Source organism: Cyprinodon variegatus, unplaced genomic scaffold (assembly GCF_000732505.1).
Source record: "Cyprinodon variegatus isolate N-32 unplaced genomic scaffold, C_variegatus-1.0 Scaffold235, whole genome shotgun sequence".
Lineage (NCBI taxonomy): Eukaryota > Metazoa > Chordata > Actinopteri > Cyprinodontiformes > Cyprinodontidae > Cyprinodon > Cyprinodon variegatus.
The window spans coordinates 726,744-745,340 of record NW_015150688.1 but is presented as its reverse complement, the minus strand read 5'-3'; the positions used below and the strand labels follow the sequence as shown (position 1 = coordinate 745,340).

Sequence of the window (18,597 nt, the reverse complement as noted above, 5' to 3'; positions counted from 1 at the left end):
TAACGAATTCTAAGGCAACACAAATATTAAGGTTAAGAGGCTGAGCTCGTAGAAGATGATAAATAACATAGTTATGTATAATATATTACATTTCTGACTGTATATCCCTGTAAATATTACACACTGTAGCTTTAAGGATTTTTTACTGTTGCAACAAGAGTAGCAATAATTATGGTGGGTGCTGTATTTCTGGATGTTCTGTTTTGAGTTTAAATTGTTTCTTTGGATTGTGGGGGGGATAATGACTCTCAATGATTCAAGTAAGGTGACGTAACATCTCAAAGCATTTCAGCATGCAGAACTGCAGTATAAATGGAATAACAATTTAGAAAAAGAAGAATCTGAAAAAGAGAAACCCAAACGTCTGAGAGCAGCTGTAGCCTGAAACACAGAGTGGCCATTTGTTAGTTAAAAACCCTTAAACCAATACTCACTCCTAGTTTTGCAACACTAGATTACTAGCCTACTTTCTTAGGTTTGTAAAAGAAAGAAAAGAAACTTCATAATTATTATCAAGTTTTAAATAACACCAACATACAGAGCCTTCTGAGCTTTATTTCCCCCCCCCCCACCCTATGACATAAATTTATTCATATACCTGCAGACATAAAGCTGACCTGCATACTGCATTACAAATGTGTTGTTTTTGACTTCAGGTAGAGTTGGTTAATGTTTCCCTTTGGCTAAATGAGGTAGAGCTCTGGTAGACATGTAGGCAGGTACATGCCTAAAATGCAATGCTACACATGATTGGATGCTCTCATGGATAGATTTTTTTCATATTGTATTTCAGGGATAAACCTATGACATCTTGTGACACATAATTCAGACTTAAGGAAGGCAGTATTCTAAGATCTAAAGTAAGCAGAGTTGATGCTATTGCACAAATCCTTTCTAAAAAAACAAACTCTGACTGTGGAAATAAACAAAACCTGATGGAAATATGCCGGTCCAGACAAAAGATCTGACCCTTCTTTCAGTTTATAAAATGAAGATCAGCATCTGGGTCACAGGAAACTCAAAGCTTTTTTAAAAAAGGATGTCAACAACGAATAATTCAATTTCCCACTGGGCGTATAGAACTGCAACAGTTTTCCCCCACCTTTGATGCTGAAAGCTATCGGTATTCAAATTTACTTTTTCATCTTTTTGTGGCGGTGATTTTTTATTGCTTTTGCTCAGTCAGCATGAACTGTGTGAGAGGCACAAAGAAACCATGTGGTGGGGGCAACTTTAGATGCATGCTGCTGAGGGATTTGAGCTAAAATAAAATGTCAGCAGTTATATACCTCAGCATCTGGAAGTTTTTGTAAAATGTCTTTAACGGTAGTTTATTTCTATAAACTTTGTTAAATCCAAGGGGACTTGACTCTGAGCTGTCTAGTATCAAATAGATTATATATATCAAGTGGTGGTATGCTTCGGTTCTTATTCTCTAGTTTCTTCATAATTTTCTAAAGAAAAATGATGCTCAAGCAAGTAAAAGATTCACTTTTCAACAGTAGCTTGAAGAAATAAAGCAAAATCTAAAAGCTACTGCTTTCAACATGGAGAATGTTCCTACACAACATGCATATTGTAAATAGCTCTGGTCTTTAAGAATGTCAAGCTGTCGTAATGGATGAATGAGCTTTACATTGCAAAATCCCTCATTTAAATTTTATTAACACAGAGGGAGGTTATTAGCTTGGCAACGCTTTTTTTTAGAAGCAATTCTATCAATGAATCTTGTTTCAGAATCGGATGTAAATACATTAGGGGATCCTGTTATATAGACACCTCATTTAAATAAGGAATAAGCATATTTTTGTTCAATATTTATGTGCCTTTAGCCCGTAGGGTGCTCTGCCCCAGGGAGCTGCAGTCAGTATTTGAACAGAGGTATTTTCCACCATCTCTTGTACACTAATTGCAAAGTGGCTAAATTGCTCCTCAAGGGAGCCAATTTGATGACTGACCATGTGAAAAAAAGGAAATGACATCCCTCTAACAAAGAGTTGGATTACAAGGACCAATTACAGAACCCGTTTAGGGCCACATAGCATTTTACAGCGGCTGATAAATTAATATATATTTAAAGTTGATTACTTGATTGCTGTAGCTCAGAGTTGAGATTCTAAATGAATTACCCAGAGAGCACAATTAACCAAAACAAGCACAAGCAAAAAAACAAGTTGCTCCTATAAATAGTCATAGAATGTATTAAAACTCCTTGATGAAAAACTATTTTGTGAGTGTTTCTGGAGCCATACTTGTTCAAACAGTTTTCTCTTTCTTTTGCCCTTTCTTATACATCTGATAGACTATAAGGATCGTTTTGTATGTGTGGACTTAGATAAATAATGCTGAATGGCCCTTTCATACTGCTTGTACACGCTTTTCTGTACTATTCAAGACCTTTTTGTTCCACCTTTCTAAATCTTTAATGTAGGATATTAAAGAAATAAATAAAAACTTAACTTTTTTTTTGCTGTTACATACATTTTCATCAGGGTCAGGATGTTATCTCTCTGGTGTTATTTTTAATGGATTTGGGTTTATGTTTCATAAATCATAATTTTAATTATGGAATTTGGGGGACCAATGTTTTGAACTGCTGTTTTTAAAGTTAAAACTGATGTTATTCTAATAAGGGTTTAAACACTAACATAAAGTAAACTTTTAAGAGTTTGTTGCAATGATCATTACATTTGATTGCTAATGACCAAGAACTCCTTTAAAATGAGTCAGCTTATGTCTGCAAGCTTTTAACTCCATTGTCTTTATGAACCCAATGCTTCAGAAGCTAAAGGGTTTCTACTCTTTCAATTGTTTCCTCAGGAAAAGTCAGAGAATGTTAAGAATCAATTATCTAAAAAGTTATTGATTTCTGATTAAGCTAATCATTTAATTATTTTACCAAATAATGTTTTAATTACCTACTGAATTTGCATTGTTAATTGGTTTAAGACATTCCAACTGGTCTAAATTAGTTAAAAGCTTATTTGACCTCAATCCAAACTATTTAAGATTAACTTTGGTTCTGAAAAATGCAATCCATAAAAAAATGTGTTATTATTTCCTAATTCAATTCATAATAGTTTTCAACCATTTTCATTTATTTTCTTGGCTTTACATGTTACTTTAGTTTAGATGAATTTCATTACTTCAATTCAATCCAGTTCAATTCAGTTCATTTATATAGTACCAATTCACAACACGTCATCTCAAGGAACTTTATGTTGGGATCTGGAGTTTCTGCCACCTGTCTCCAGCTGAGAGCGCCCTGGGTCTCCTGAGCAGGAGCTTCAGGCACACCTGAGGATCATCAGCTGATCAGGAGACCAGCTACATAAGCAGCAGCCAGACCTGTCTTCAGTGCCAGAGTGTTGCCAAGTTATGGTTAGCAGAACCTGAGCCAAGCCTGCTAGTCTGATCTTCCGTGATTCTGAGTATTGTCTAAGATCTAATCTGTTTATGTCCTCTTTGCTTCCTAGACCTGTCCGCCTGCCCTCACGAGCCAAACCTGAAGAGTCGCAATTGGATCCAAACTCTGTTCTCAGGAGAGAACTCTGGCAAATCCTCAAGGTCTGAAAAACACTCAAGTCTGAAGACAAGCGCTGCTGCTGTAAACTCTCTGCTGAACCCACTAGCTCTGGACCCAACTGGTTCCCCCTCTCATCGTGTCTGTCTAAGTACCTTCAGGTATAGAACAACATCAAACTCAGTCAAGTTGCCCCAGACCCCTGGCTAACCAAACTCTCCCTTCTCTACAGAGAACCCTCATGAAGTCTGTCCTGGGCTTGTACCTGAATCTGTGATTACATGTTTTGTGCAACTTCAATAAGCCTTTGAATTTTTACCCCAGTCTCCGTGGTGTGCTCTGCATATGGGTTAAGTCAGTGAAGCCCAACATGACACTTTACAGAGACAATTCAACCAGATCATACAGTCAGATTAGTTCAAATTTTTCTAAGGAAAACCAGCTGATTGCATGCACCTATTCACCATTCAACAATTCTTCACACCAAACATGCTTGTAGCAGCAGTAGAGAGGAAAACTCCCTTTTAGCAGGAAGAAATCTGCAGCAGGACCAGGCTCAGTGTGAGCGGCCATCTGCTGAAGCCAACTGGGTTTAGTCAAGAGTTTTTAATTGAAATATAATTGACATGGATTTGAACAATTTTTAAGATTATTTTTAGGCTCTAGAGGCCTTTATTTTGTTATTTTTGAAATTATGGTGACAGGAAAGTGGTTTGGAAGAGAGGAGAGGGACATTCAAGGTCAGCAGGGGCGGGACTCGAAACTCCAAAAGCCAGTACATGGTCATCCGCTGTATCTCCACACCATAGCAGCACCAGATTTTGAATAATTTTAAAATTTTAATAAAATCTAATATTATGAATGGAAGCTGTTGACAATGATATAAGCCCAGAATACACAGCCTGTTGGGCATCTGTCCAGATCAGAAATATAATAGTCCAAAAGTTATTTGATAAAAAAAACCATAAAGTTACAGCAGCATTTAATTGCTGAACAGTGTTTATGTCTAGATACCCATAAATACAATCATATTGTATGTTAAGATTGTCCATTATGTCCCTGGAATGTATACAGGGTTCTAAAAATTAAGCTTTAATTTCTATAAAAGTTATATTGTTCTTACCTTCTGTAAGTACTAAAACTTGTAAAAGCTAGATATATTTACTTCATCTCAAAATAAAGAACCATAATACAGCTTTAATCTTAAAGATATGTGTTAGGTTTATTCAATGATGATTATAAAATTATTGTAGAAATGAGATGCTTCACTCTGTCTTATGATTCAGTCAAGAGACCACACTGCCTTGTGATTCAGTCAAGAGGAGAGCGTCCTATCTTATGACATGATCAACTGTTCTGTCAGAACAATACTCTGTTTGTAACCATGTGTTATGTTCTGTTAATAAAAGACGACTGCAAGGAGGGGGGTCTGAGAGAGAGTAGTGAGTTGGGTGCGGCTCTGTCTCTCCTCCTGCAGGAAGCTGTTTGAAAATCCCTTACTGTGTATTACAGTTCTTCTTTTACAAACCTACATTTTTGAACCTAACAAAGGCAACGCACGCCTTGACATTGTGGAAAAGACACATCAGTTGGTTGGTTGAGGCAGGCTGCTATCCATTCAAGGGAAGTCTTTAAAAAAAATCATGCCAACTATGACGCACAACTTAATTTCATTACTCATAAGTATTTGTTTTAGTTTTAATTTGTTTTGTTGTGGTCATGATTCTATGATGTTTCTGAGGGATTCCTAGAATTTCTTAAAATAAATGAGTAGATCACTTTGTTATCATGCTCCTCTCCTGTGAAGCTACACTGTAACTACCAGTTGTTATTCCATTGAGTAGACTGTAAAATTTTAGGATTACACTTCAAACTTCCCTTTGCCATAAATATATACTTAGAGTGGATCAGGTTATCCTTAGTTATGCTGCTATAGGCTTAGGCTAGTGAATGACAAGGGGGCCACTTTTCATTGTTCTACTTCTGTTCTCGAATTCTGCACTGGTTGTTAGTTCAACTTCTATTATTAGGTTCTCTCTGCTTCTTTCTCATCACAGTAGTTTAATTTGGCCTGATTCTGTTTAGCTGTAACATAGTCCTGGTGGAAAGCGTCAAATGGTCAACAACTTCCATTATAGTTGATGGAGTTGGACCTGTTTCTTTAATCCTTAGTCTTGTTTCTCTCCTGGACAAAGCTATACGCTTATATATGTGCTCACTTTCATTACCTTTGAAATGAAAACCAGCTCAGAACTTATCTGAATAACTGTAGTCTTCTCAGACTGAGCCACCGGTTTACTGTTACCTTTTTCTAACATAGAATGTTTTTATGAAGTGCTTATTTGTTACTTTTCTATGTCTGTTCCTGAGCGGGGTCCTACTTGATGTCTCTTCTGTAAATAAAAAAAGGAGTTTTCCTGTCCACTGTCGCTGCATGCAAGCTTGATGTAAGGGATTGCTGGAGAGTCAATGACACAATTCGAGCAAATGTCTGTAGTCAATACATGCTCATTCATGAGGACTGAATCCTGATAAATTAATAACTGGATGTTATCACTTGGGGTTTAACTTTTAACCATTCTGTTGGGATGATTAGATTGATTCTTCTTTGATAATAGGGTTGCAAAGCAGCGCTATATAAATAACTGAATTAAAATGTTAAGCCCAAAATGATTCATGCCTAGATTTAAGTTTATGGTAGTATTTTAATTTCATTAACAAGTTTCTTTTGACCACAAAAATATAAATGTGTTGAATTTGCCTAGCAAGAGTCGTAAATCTGTCATTGAAGCTGTGAATGTAGAAAAAGCTTTACTCTTTTTCAGAGGGGCATTATATTTTGTCTGTTAGAAACAAAAAATGCATATAAAAAAACAAAGTATTTAAAAAAGAAAAGACAGAAATAAAAGCAACATGTTACATTCAAGCTTAGCAGATCTAAACATAATGAAGATCCTGCTTACCAATAGGATCTTCTTGATGTAAAGGGTATGTCAGGAAATAAGAAAGCAGAAATAATGGGTCATATGAATGAGACATATAATTGAAACCTCATTCGAGTAGAAAAAAAAAGACTTGCCCCTTTACACTGCCTGTCATTTCTTACAAGTGTTGCTCTTTCTTTGCTGCTCATTTATGTAGACACATGAATGTGGAGCCTTAATGAGTTCTACTTGTTCCTGCTACTCTATGTTTCCAATTTCTTTTCCCGTTCTTCTGCTGATTATGAACTCCACACCAACTGGCGGATAGTGACATCAGTGTCCTGAGAAAGTGACAGCATTGTGAAACTGCTTGGCTGAAAAATAAAGTTAGCTCTAATAAGTTACTTTTATCCATATTTTAAAATGAACGGAATTCACATTTTCTCTTTGTATCATTTAGGAATCTCACTTTTAATATTGTGAGCTTTTATGAGAGCACCCACAAAGTACATTTCTTTTTGTTTAATGTGTTTTTTCAAGATAAGATCATGTGTTGTGCATTGTCATCTTGAAGCCATTGCTCTGAACTATCACACATGAATCTGCCATGATTCAATCTATTTCTTCCATTCAATTTAATAACTCTTCACCCGACCCTAAAGAGAGTATGGGACTGTGCCTTAAAGAGTGTTTTTAAGAAGCCTGACGAATCCGAAGACCGATTCTTCATAACCATCATTGGCCAGTCTGTTACTATTTGCATAGTGTCAAATTTCATTAGTTCTACAATAAAACTGATTTGTTTCTTCATTAAATTTTTCAGTAAAAGTATGATGATCTGTTTGTTTTATCACAGTTTTGTAAAGGATTAAATTGCAAGAAGATGGCTTTTCTCATGAATATGTTCTTCCTCATTACATGAAAAGACTATTTGTGAACACTTTGCAATCCAAACCAGCTTTTCTCCAGCTACGACCAGTAGAGCTTCAGATGAAAGCCATTGTATGCAAAGTGTTTACAGAAGGATTTAATAACTCTACCGGCTGAAATAGAATAGTTAATGAAAATAGTTTTCCTCCACACCATCTATGGTGCTGAGATGGTCACAGTTATTAGGTGATAGAGTCAATAAGGTTTTGGAGATCGAATATATAGATCAAAATAAAAGTCGATGATGGATGATGGATTTCATATTGTTCCCTTGTTTTTTTATAAAGTCATTTTTAATATATTTTTATTTTCAGTGTTTCATACATCTTATTTTTTAGATATTTTTGAAGAACTTTAGTGTCCCTGCTGCAGAATTCTTTGACAAGTTGAAAACTAGAGATGCACCAATGAGATATCTGGATAGGATATCGACTTGGATATTAACTAATTAGCTGGTTCCGATATTGGTGATTTGATATTGGATATCGGAAATCCAATCCAGTGCACTTGATATGGAAATGTTACTTCTTTCTTTTTCTGATTATTTGTTGATGAATTATGTAAATAACATATATCTGTGCATAATTTGTAAGCTTTCCTTTAACAATGTTTATATTAAGCCTTGACTCACATGGCGAGATATATGGTTCATTCCACAGTTGAATCGGATTGGTAAAGGGTATCGGCCGTTCAGTCCAGGTGTCATTATCAATTGGATAAAAAAAAAATGCATCGTACATTTCTATTGTAACACACAACTATTAAAGGCGAGGGGATGTGATGAATAAGTTATTACAAACGCATTTAACGCTTACAAAGGGAATGTTTTCTTTGGTTTAGGCATCATATTTTCTAATGTCAATATACTGTAACAATAGGTGTTCTTTAGCTATGAATAACTTTTTATGAATGCCAAGGATAATTATTGACAAATTTGTCATTTTAATCAAAATGCCCAAATTGGGGCACCACCTCATTATCAGGAAATAATAGCCAAAACAGGCTCTGTTGAGCACCTGCCTAGTGAGGGGAATTATAAAACAATAGATTGAGTGATTACATGCTCTGGTATTCACACCGAGCTATAGAAACATAGAAAATAAACAGAAAATTATTCCTTATGAGACTTTAAATGCCAGTTAAATGATAATGCTTAAGGAATTCTTTAATGAGATTTGTAACATTGAACTAAAATACTAAGCAAAAGGAGTGGAATAAAGAAAACGTACAAAAGTACTAAAAATAAAACAATGATGTGATACTTAAGTTTAGTAACAATATCATTGTTTCAGAATCAAGATTTGTTATTATCACGGTCTTGGTTCTGTTTAAGTTTTTTTGGGGTTTTCAGTTTCACTTTGATTCATGTTTTTCTTCGTTTTCTAGTTTTATTGGTTTAATTCCTATTTTGTGGTTTTTTCTGGATATACTGTATTAGAGTTCTCATGTATTTCTTGGTTGCCCTCTGTTGCCCTCTTATGTTGATATCCTCTTCCCTAGCTACTTTCTAGAATCCTCCTTTCACACCTGCTCTCAATCAGCTCATTAGTCCTGTCTTTGTTCAGTCTCCCATATATGTGCTCTGTTTGAAAACCTAGGACGCGTCCTTAGAAGGCCAGATTCGAAGGACGATGACGTCATAGCGCGGCGTCGAGGTCTGGTCGGATTCCAAGAGTCCTTGTTATGCGGCCTTAAAATGCGTCCTTCTTTTTGCCCGATTTGAAGGACGGGTCTGATGTATCCTCGGTATCCTTGGTTTACCCAGGATTCATTGCGAGACCAAGCAAGCCGTGATTTGCTCCGTGATCAGAGGAACGGTTACTTGGCGCCGAACAGTGGTGAAAATTGGAAGATCAGTTTAATATAATACAAGTATACGAATAGTTCCATCTGAGATGAATGAAAATAGTTGTTTTAATGGTTATTGAGTCAGATATGTGGCGGTAATGTTTGATTTATCTAAAGGTTTTTATCTGTTACTGTGTAAATGAGTTTGGCTGTAATTTAAGGACAAATTCTAATATATCTGCAGTGTGGGGACTATAAATCTGATAGAATTTTTATTTTGTTATTGCTGTTTTGCACAACATGCTAAACTAAGTATTTTTTGTTGTTGAATATTAGAGATTTTGCAGATATATTTTTATACATACATTGTTTACATTTGATTTTATTTTTTCATGCTCCCGGTGGTTGGAACCTTTATTCCACTCTGGATTCTTGTGAGTGTAGGCTTTGTTCACTTTAACTTTTTTTAAAATAAATAAATAAGCAAACAGTTTTGAAAACCTCGGTATTCGTTCTTTTCCTGCTTTGTGTGTCAACTTTCACGGTTGCTAAGCAACAGAGCATACAGCGGTAAAACCCGCCGAATGGTAGACCTGTTCGAATTCACAGCCAAAACTTTTCCGGTCTCCTTATTTTCAAGGACTTCGAAGGATCCAGTCTAGGTAGACCGCGTCCTTGGAGGATGCAGCCCAGGTTTTCGAACAGAGCCATGCTCTCCCTGTGCAGTTAACCACTCAGTGCTGGTTCCTTTTTTTTTCCTGGCTCCCCACCTGTATGTTCCCCTGAAGTTGTCTGTTTTTTGGTTCCTTGTATCTTGTACTTTGGCCTTTAAATTTTTGCCTCAGTTTATTAATTAAATTCACAGGAACTCACCTCTGCCTCCTCACCTCTGCATTTGGGTCCTCAAAACCTCATCCAAACCCTGACAGTTATGAGGAATTTCAAATGGGGAAAATTTACTAGAAAGGTGACCTATTGTAGTGCAAACTTAGGAATTTGTTTATAAGGACAGTGCTCACATTCCAATGGAAAATAGGCAATATCAGACAAAACTGTAACATTGCAGACCACAGTGTATAATTCCCTCATGGAAGTAAGGTTTTTCTCTACTATAAACCACAACCTACTGTCTAAACATTATAGCATCAGGTTCAGCAGTCTTCTAGCACTGAGCCTCTAACACAAAACACAAAGAAAAAAACCCAATATTTAGATCATTTATCCTCAGTTTATTTCTCTGTTCAGAAACACCGTTTAACTGTGAACTAGTGTGATTAATTAAGATTCTCTGATGAACAGAGCAGTTAGAGCAAGCTCCCAGACCACCAGCTGGGGCGAATCTCTGCTCAGATGGTGCATTGGTTTGCCATGCAGATGTCAAATGTTGTGTCCTACAGCCCAGTGGAGGGGAAAAAAGTTTTAGGTAGCTACTCTCTGTCTTCAAAAAGGTAAATTTTTCCTGGTCTCTGTTCCTGTCTCATATTTATTGTTTTCTGGGTAAACAGGGGTGTCTATGCTTGGGATGGATGTCCAATTATTCCTGGTTTCATGACACGGTTGGAAAGTTTCAACGTGGTTTGATAAGTTCTTGATGTCCCACTGTAGTCTCAGTCCTCCTCAATTCAGCCCAGTCTGTAGTTTTTTTTTATATATGAGATCCTTGTCTTGAATGTACAAAGAACTACAGTAAATATAAATACTTAGATGATTCTAACCTCTCCTGTGCAGCAGCCAGGCTCTAGAAGGGGTTCCATCTGCTTCTCTGTCCCATAACTGGCCTTAGCCTTTTCCTTCAAATTCAATACTTTTTACTCATGAAGGCTTGTAATATACAGCAGCACAGTAGCATTTCCTTACGCATTTCTAACATTTTTAATATCATTTAATTGATATTATCAATTCATAATCTAATTGATATTAATAGATTTTTTAACAAATTTTTAAAATTTTATGTTGAATATATTCTGCTATATGACGTTGTAAAAGGCTAAATAAATAATTGGTGCATGGCAAAATAGTAAAAGTTGCACATCATTTTATCAAGTACATTGCCCTCTCTTAAGATATACTTTATTTTAAGTAAGAGCTTTATCATTATTATGCTTTTTATTTTATACCCCGGACCCTCAGAGACATTTAAATATTATGCGTTTTACACTACTGCGCTTCCAATATTGGTGCCTGGTTGTCTTTAAGTGTTCCGAAGAGAACATAAAACAAAACAAAGTTCCTGTTGGCAGCCCTCTGTAGGCAGTTACATGGCCTAAGTGCATTGAATAAAAGGATACCCACACTACTCTTGTGAGTACTTGCTTCTCTATTATAATTTCTTTAACTGTATTATTTTCTTACCATCTCCAACAAGTTGCAGCAGAGCCAGGTCCAATGGTCGCTTCCAGCGAGAATTCTTGTGCAGTGCAATGCCGTAGCCTGTGGTGGCAAACACTTTTCCAGAGCCAATAGTCATTACCTTTATGGGATCAGATACACATAGATAAATAAACATTACTGCATCCCTTCTGTCACTGCTGCTATAGTGCAGTTGTCTCTGTTTAAATATTTACACCCCTTAAAAGCCCAACACTGGGAATGAGATATGGTTTTGTGAAGGGGAGGGGTAGCTTTACATCAGTGGTAATAATTACTGCAGCAGTGGCTGTTGTATGAACCAGCTGGGAGCTTGGACCTCTCACAAGCCTCATTATATATTATAGTCGCCAACGGTTTTTATCCCTGCTGCAAGAACTGCATAAGATGCAACCTTATAAATGAATTACATCTGTGTTGTCCAAAAATTATTAATATACTTGGAGGCCTACTGATCAATAAAAAAGCATTTGCTGTGTTTGCTTGAGTTATTGAACGCAGATAAGGCCCTTGTAAAAAAAAAAATCATTTAGATAACTTAGTCTGCCCATGTGGATGCATGGAAAAATGTGCAGAATTTTGAAATGTCAGGCCTATTTCTTACCTTGCAGCCCTCATCCTTCCTGGCCATATAGTTCAGCACAGCAGCATCATAAATAAAGGCATCTAGTTTTCTGCAGGGTAAGAATGGAGAGGGAAATTACATCACAGAATTGGAAATCACTCCCCTGGAGCTAAATGACTAGAGAACAAGCAGACAAAATGACAGAATTGACAGAAAAAAAAAACAGCACTTTAAAAACAACCCTGCACAAAAGAAAACTGATTTTAAAGGAGGCACTTTCTACACACCATTCTGCACCAACTTTCAAAAATCTTACAAGGAGATATTTATCATGGTGGAGGCAAAGATGTCATTTCTACTCCTACAATACCCTCAAAAGAACTGAATACAATGCGGCATCAGGGGAGGCTGAGATTCTAGTAAAAGGGAGTGAATGTAGCTTTAGCTCTGCAAGAGAAAGCTCACAGTTGCTGTAATCTCTGTCTGCAGCTGAATCAGAAAAAACGTTTGTTACATAAATGTGCAGACATGTTGGTCTTCCCAGTATTGTCAGACTAGATTTCTGTTATCACACTCAAACTATTTTTTCATTTCACATGTTTCAACATATAAGAAGGTTAAAATATCAAAAATAAACTTTGCCTGTGTAAATTCTCAATCATCCAGGTCACAGCAGCCACAAAATGGGCTTAAATTGGAAGGCCACCAGTTTCGCTCAGTTTTTTGAAGACATTTAAACACCTATCTAGGAGTCTTTGTCAGTCCTATCTACTCTGTTGCAAGCCGCCAGAATTTATGGCAGAATTTGCAAATAACTGTCTGCCTTATTACATAATTTAAAACATTAAATCAGACGTTATGAGACAAAGTACCTGAGTAACCATTCTATCAAATACTTTTTGACTTATGTGTAATTTTCGGTGTTCTGCTTTTTACTTTTACTTAAATGAAAACAAATCTTAAAGTAGTGCTAATCTTTTGGAGATTCTACTCACGTTTGTTTTTTTTTATTACATATGTGTGCTATCTTAATTAAATAGTCCTAAACTTGCCATCAGTGCTGTTAGTGACTCAGTTTACTGAGGAATCTCCTATGAGGGCATTATTGTTGCAATATTACTGTATTTACAAATGTGTTCGGAGAGTTGTGTGTCTGTATCTTGTTTCGTGTCTGCACAGTGGGATTTGAAAATGTGCGAGATTTTTGTTTCCAAACAAAAAATCTGCAAATATTTAAAATAATGTGTAATCGGATTCGCAAATATGTAAAAAATACACAAATCTGTATTCAGATCTACAAATGTGTGCTAAGATTTGCAAATGTGTACACCTTTGAGCCTTTGAGCAAGTGAGCCTGCGAGCCTACACTCAGGGCAGAAAATCCAGATATTACACATACGAGTCCTCTGTACGCATTTGCAAATCTCACACGGCAGAAGCATTACAAAAATTGCGTGTGTAAATACAGCCTACTGAGAAATTGGTTGACTTGTAACCAATGATTTGTCTGTATTTCTTGGTGTTGAAGCGAAAATACATCAGACATAAGTGTCTCTGTGTGTTTACAGACTGATCTAAACATTTTTAGATCTTAGTATGCATTTGCAAACCAAAAGTGTTATTAAAGTGTAATTTGTGTATTTGGACTTTTAGCACTAAACTGGACTAAATGTGTACCCTTGTAAAGTAAGGATTTAGGCTGAATTAAAAGTGCAGGGCACAGTGTTTCATATCAATGTTAAAAAAAAGAAAAAAATCAGATCAAATCAGATTATCTAAAAAAATGTAGATGCAAGATGCAAAGGCATCAAACACTGCAATTCAAATAGAACCGTATTTACATTTTAATGCGAGGTCAATCAAGATCCACAGCTCTCATAAAAAAACACCAGTAAAATACTTCAGAGGAGTTTAAGATGAGGGAGGCTATGAAAAATGAATGGAGATAACAATGAATTAAAACCATTAATAATGAAATAATAGACTGAATTTAACAGCTAAGCTCAGATTGATTATGCACATCAGAGGGTATGATGATAAATATGTCGCTACACCTGCTTTTCCAGTTCCCATTCATTTATATTCACACTCAGGGAGCAGCTTGCTTTAGTACAGCCAGAACTGTCATAGAACCACAGAGACTGCGGGAAACTGCAAGGAGGTGTGGAGATTTTGTCTACGAAAGCAAGGGGAAGCGAGATGGTTACATGTGAAGGGGAGGGGAGAGTGATGATGAAGAGATGATAGATGACATGGTCATAGGAAGGCTGGGAAAAAGAGGAAAGAGTTCCATTAGGTGTTTGTAAGCGGTTAATGAGGAAGGGGGGAAACATAAAGCAGAATAAATGAGCGTGAGAAAAAATTAGATAACAATATGGAGATATAACATTTACCAAAATTCAGGAATCTTTATTTCATCTTTCTTTGATGGTGTTAACATATGCTTCCATTGAAAATAATATCAGGATTTGAAGGAATAATAAGAGATACTGAGAGAAAAAGATGAATGATACATACTGTAGCAAGAGAGAAGGAGTGAAACGAACATAAAGATAAAGAGAGAACGTTTGGGATGTAGGAGGTGAGATGGTGAGCACATGTGATAAATGGAAAGAATCACTGGAATTTTAATAACATTGAATATTAAAACTTGTCAGTTTGTTTAAATGTGTCTCATCTGCATCACTCCCCCGCACATTGCCCCCCCATACTCCCAGCCCAGAGTTAACTGCATGATGTATAGTTCACTGTAAGGACCGTGGGGGGGTCAGGATTTTCCCACTGCACTGCAGTTGTGGGTGGCATATATTATTTAGTAGCTGTTCATATTCTTTGACTGTTTGTTTACATCCCTCTTCTCCTATTTTGAGCAGCAACAATGATCCTGATGGGACTTCAGAGGTTATGACAGGTAGCTGAAGCAAAATCAATGTCTTAAAAGTCATGCAAGATGATTTTGTTACAGATCCAAGCGTGAATAGAACAACTGCCTGAAGTCAGGGATAAAATTCTTCAAAAGCAGGGTTTACGGTTTTGATAAACACTTTAGACATCTGCAACTTTTCACATTTAGTCTTGTCACTTCATAAAAGTCAAAGGATTATTTTGTAATTTTACACAACTCACCAAAATAAACAGTAAAACATCATTGTGAAATAAGAGGAAAACAATATATTGTTGCAAATAACCTTTGCAAAGCAAAAACTGAAAGAGTTTAATTTGCATTTATTTGGATTACTACTGCTGAAAAACATCCAAGGCTCCTGCCTTATAAAGTCACTCAGTTAGTAACTGTAGTTTAGCAGTGTTTCATCTAATTTCATTTCAATTTAGAACAAAAATATGGATGCTCTTTGAAAAAATAAATGATAGAAAGTGTTTTCAGGGATACATTTGTGAATTTTAAAAGTACTTCATGGTTAAAAGACCAGAGTTTTCAGAGTTTGGATATTTCATGATGCACCATTCAGTCAATCATCTAAAAAAATGGCAGTTTGACAAAGCTAAGGTCATTCACCTAGATTAGATCTGGAGAGACTCACACAGAGAAAAGCTGAAATTTAGAAAGGTATTGGATTTATTTATATAGGTAACAACCATATTTCATAACATATCATAACCTATAATTCAAAATATTTCTAACTAAGGAAAACCAGCTGATTGCGAGGACTCATTGAGCCTCTGCAATCCCTCGCACTGAGCATGCATCTAGCGACAGTGGAGTGGAAAACTGCCTTTTAGGAAGAAACCTCAAGCAGAACTAGGCTCAGTGTGAGCGGGCATCTGCTAAGGCCGATTCAGGGTGATTACAGTAGGTATGCATATACTGACAAAAATGAAATTAGAACTGAAATTAGACTTAAGCGACGATTACATCCCTGACATTGGGTGGAACTTGTTTCTTTATGGCTTTATACTTGTGAAGAATGACTTTAAATTCTACTCTGGATTCAACAAAACAACTGAAGTAAATCTGATTCAGTAAAATGTTTTTTGATCCAGTTAGTCTGCTTTAAAAGTTCTAGTTTTTTTTTATTTTGTCATTTTACCCCTGCCATCTTTACTTTTCACTACTGTACATGTCTCTCTCCCATCACCCCTACAAGATAATTCTTCTTATAGTTAGAATGTGTATATCCAAGTTTTGATTTACATAATGACCTGCATCAGATTTTAAAGTTATTTATTAGAAGCAAGTTTATTGAACGTTTTTTATTCCTGTTTCTTTCTCTGTTGATAGCACGACACGCTGTGACCTGTCTGTTGTGCATCTGGCCTCTCAATGGCAAACTGCTGAGACAGTCTTCTTGCTGCTGAATATTAATAACACACAAAAAAAAAAGATGTCAGTCACTATAAATTACAGCTGCTGCTGTGGATGTTCATGATGAATTGGATTACAACATTAATAATGTTAACACTATATTTTGCTGAACACTTTTGTTATGGATATTTTTAACGTCAGTTCTTTTTAGTGTTTATCTTTACTAATATTGGTAATTTATTCCATTAACTTACTTTTAAGCATATCATTCTCAACTTTAATTAATCAAAGCAGAGATTTAAAATAATTAATTCAATAACCTGTTGATAAAATGGATAAAAAATAAATAAACAAATCCCCAATCTGATTTCAAGATAAATTCACCAACAAGAACAAAACTGAATATATTTGAGGTACCTAACCAAATTTAAAGCTATGTAGCGCTACACACAAAGCATATTTATGACCTGTTTTCATGTGCAAATCTTGTATAATTGTAATCTATATTTAGCATATTATTTTGCTGATCCAACAATCTTGTTTTTCTTTATAAAATGTCCAATTGCTCTGCATCCTTTACAGTGTTGTTGTTGCCTATTTGTCATTTCCTGCTCCAAATGCTGTGCTCAGATATCTGTAGCTGTTAAAAAGAGCATCAGATAAACTGACCATGAGAGTTTACATTTTCAAAGCAATCCTTACAAAGCAATCTAACAATCCTGAAGAAATAAAAAAACAACACTAAAAGTGTTGATTGAGGACATCACAAAAGTAGAACCACTGAAAAATGTTAGCTATGTGATCAAAACACCTTTTAAAAACATCCAGTAAAGATGAATACTCTAGACTTAGACAGACTTTATTGTCATTTTGTACACAGAGTGTATACAAAACCAGCAGCTGTGCTTTGTAAACATAGGACTGTATATGATTTACAGTTTCCAGCATTCTGTTTTTTTTTTTTTTTTTTTTTTTATAAACCCTATTTTATACAACATTCAGCAGTCTAATGGCAGTGCGGAAGAGACTGTTCTGGAATCTGCTGGACCTGCATCGGATGCTTCGAAGTCTCTTCCCAGTGGGAAACAGGGAGAACAGGGAGAACTTTAGCAAACTGCCCTAGAAAATGTGTCTGCCAAAGCCAGATATGAGTTTAGTAATTAGCGTAGCTGTGGGTCAGATGTCTACAAAACATGCAAAGTTGGGTAACCTGCGCGTGACATGTAGTGATAAGTTAATATCGAAGCACGACTAAACTATATTGAGAGACATGCAAAAAACAGACTGGGAGGTATGCACATCTCTGAATCCCACTTGTGATTTAGCTTTTAGCAGCATATGAACATCTAAAGCAGAATATTGTTGAAGGGATGGGTTAGATTAGGTTAGTGGGGAGTGGCGGCTTAGTGGTTTAGGGCATTGTGCTTAGGTTCCTGAGGTTCTGAGTTCAAGCAACACTCCCACAGACTGTCACTCTGATGTCACACAATGGCAGCTCATTGCTCCCCAAAGGGGATGGGTTAAATTCAGAGAGTTAAATAATAAAAAATAAAAAGCTGAAAGGTTTTGAATATAAAGTTAAGTGAATTGTTCACAGTGTGTAGCAGAAACGCAAAAGGTTCACTGCTGTCATAGAGCCTCCCGCTATGAGAAACGGCCAGTACTAGGAAAAAAGTAGTTCCGGTACTGTATGGGGGCACTTTTAACCAAAGGTATTTAAGCTAGAAAAACTATTCATGTGTTTTGTTAAACTATTTGAACAATGTTAAAACATCCTATTGCTATCTCAGACTTTGGAAGCAATTAGTACCATTCCACCGCATAGGGGGATGGATCAAATAGCTCAAGGTGCAGAATACGTAAAACATATTTATAAAAAACAACTTTTAGGGCAGCCCTATACAGCACAAACACCTGTTTAGACTAAAAACACAGCCCCTCATCTCAGCAGATGTGAACAAGTAGACATCTTTTCATAATCAAAATGTATGATGGAGAAAATAATGTTGACAAAGCATAAACTGGGGAGCACTCTTAAGAGGTTTGTTGGAGGTTTTTTTTTTTTAAAAAAAAAGGCCCTATTATTTTACCCCTAGAAGGATTGTTTCATGGTCCTACCTCCAGCACAGACATTGGTCAGCCGTCTCTTTGTCTTGAATGTGCTTCACACAACTTCATGTTCATAAACCTTAACTATCCCTTTAATATTGTCACTGGAATTGTTAAAGCTGATCTG

The 18,597-nt window shown here is 36.1% G+C and overlaps 1 protein-coding gene across 2 annotated transcripts in view; it reads right to left on the bottom strand.

The window, feature by feature from the left end:
* LOC107089017 (glutamate receptor ionotropic, NMDA 2D-like) overlaps positions 1-18,597 on the bottom strand; it is a 244,606-nt gene that overhangs the window by 14,788 nt on the left and 211,221 nt on the right. Inside the window, exons 15-17 of one of the 2 annotated variants that reach the window (XM_015381530.1) lie at positions 12,137-12,206; positions 11,518-11,635; positions 6,487-6,495 (exon numbers count right to left, since the gene is read on the bottom strand). In XM_015381530.1, the coding sequence (XP_015237016.1) occupies positions 6,487-6,495; positions 11,518-11,635; positions 12,137-12,206 (197 nt within the window). The remainder of the gene's footprint in view (positions 1-6,486; positions 6,496-11,517; positions 11,636-12,136; positions 12,207-18,597) is intronic. The other variant, XM_015381531.1, reaches the window with a different exon arrangement.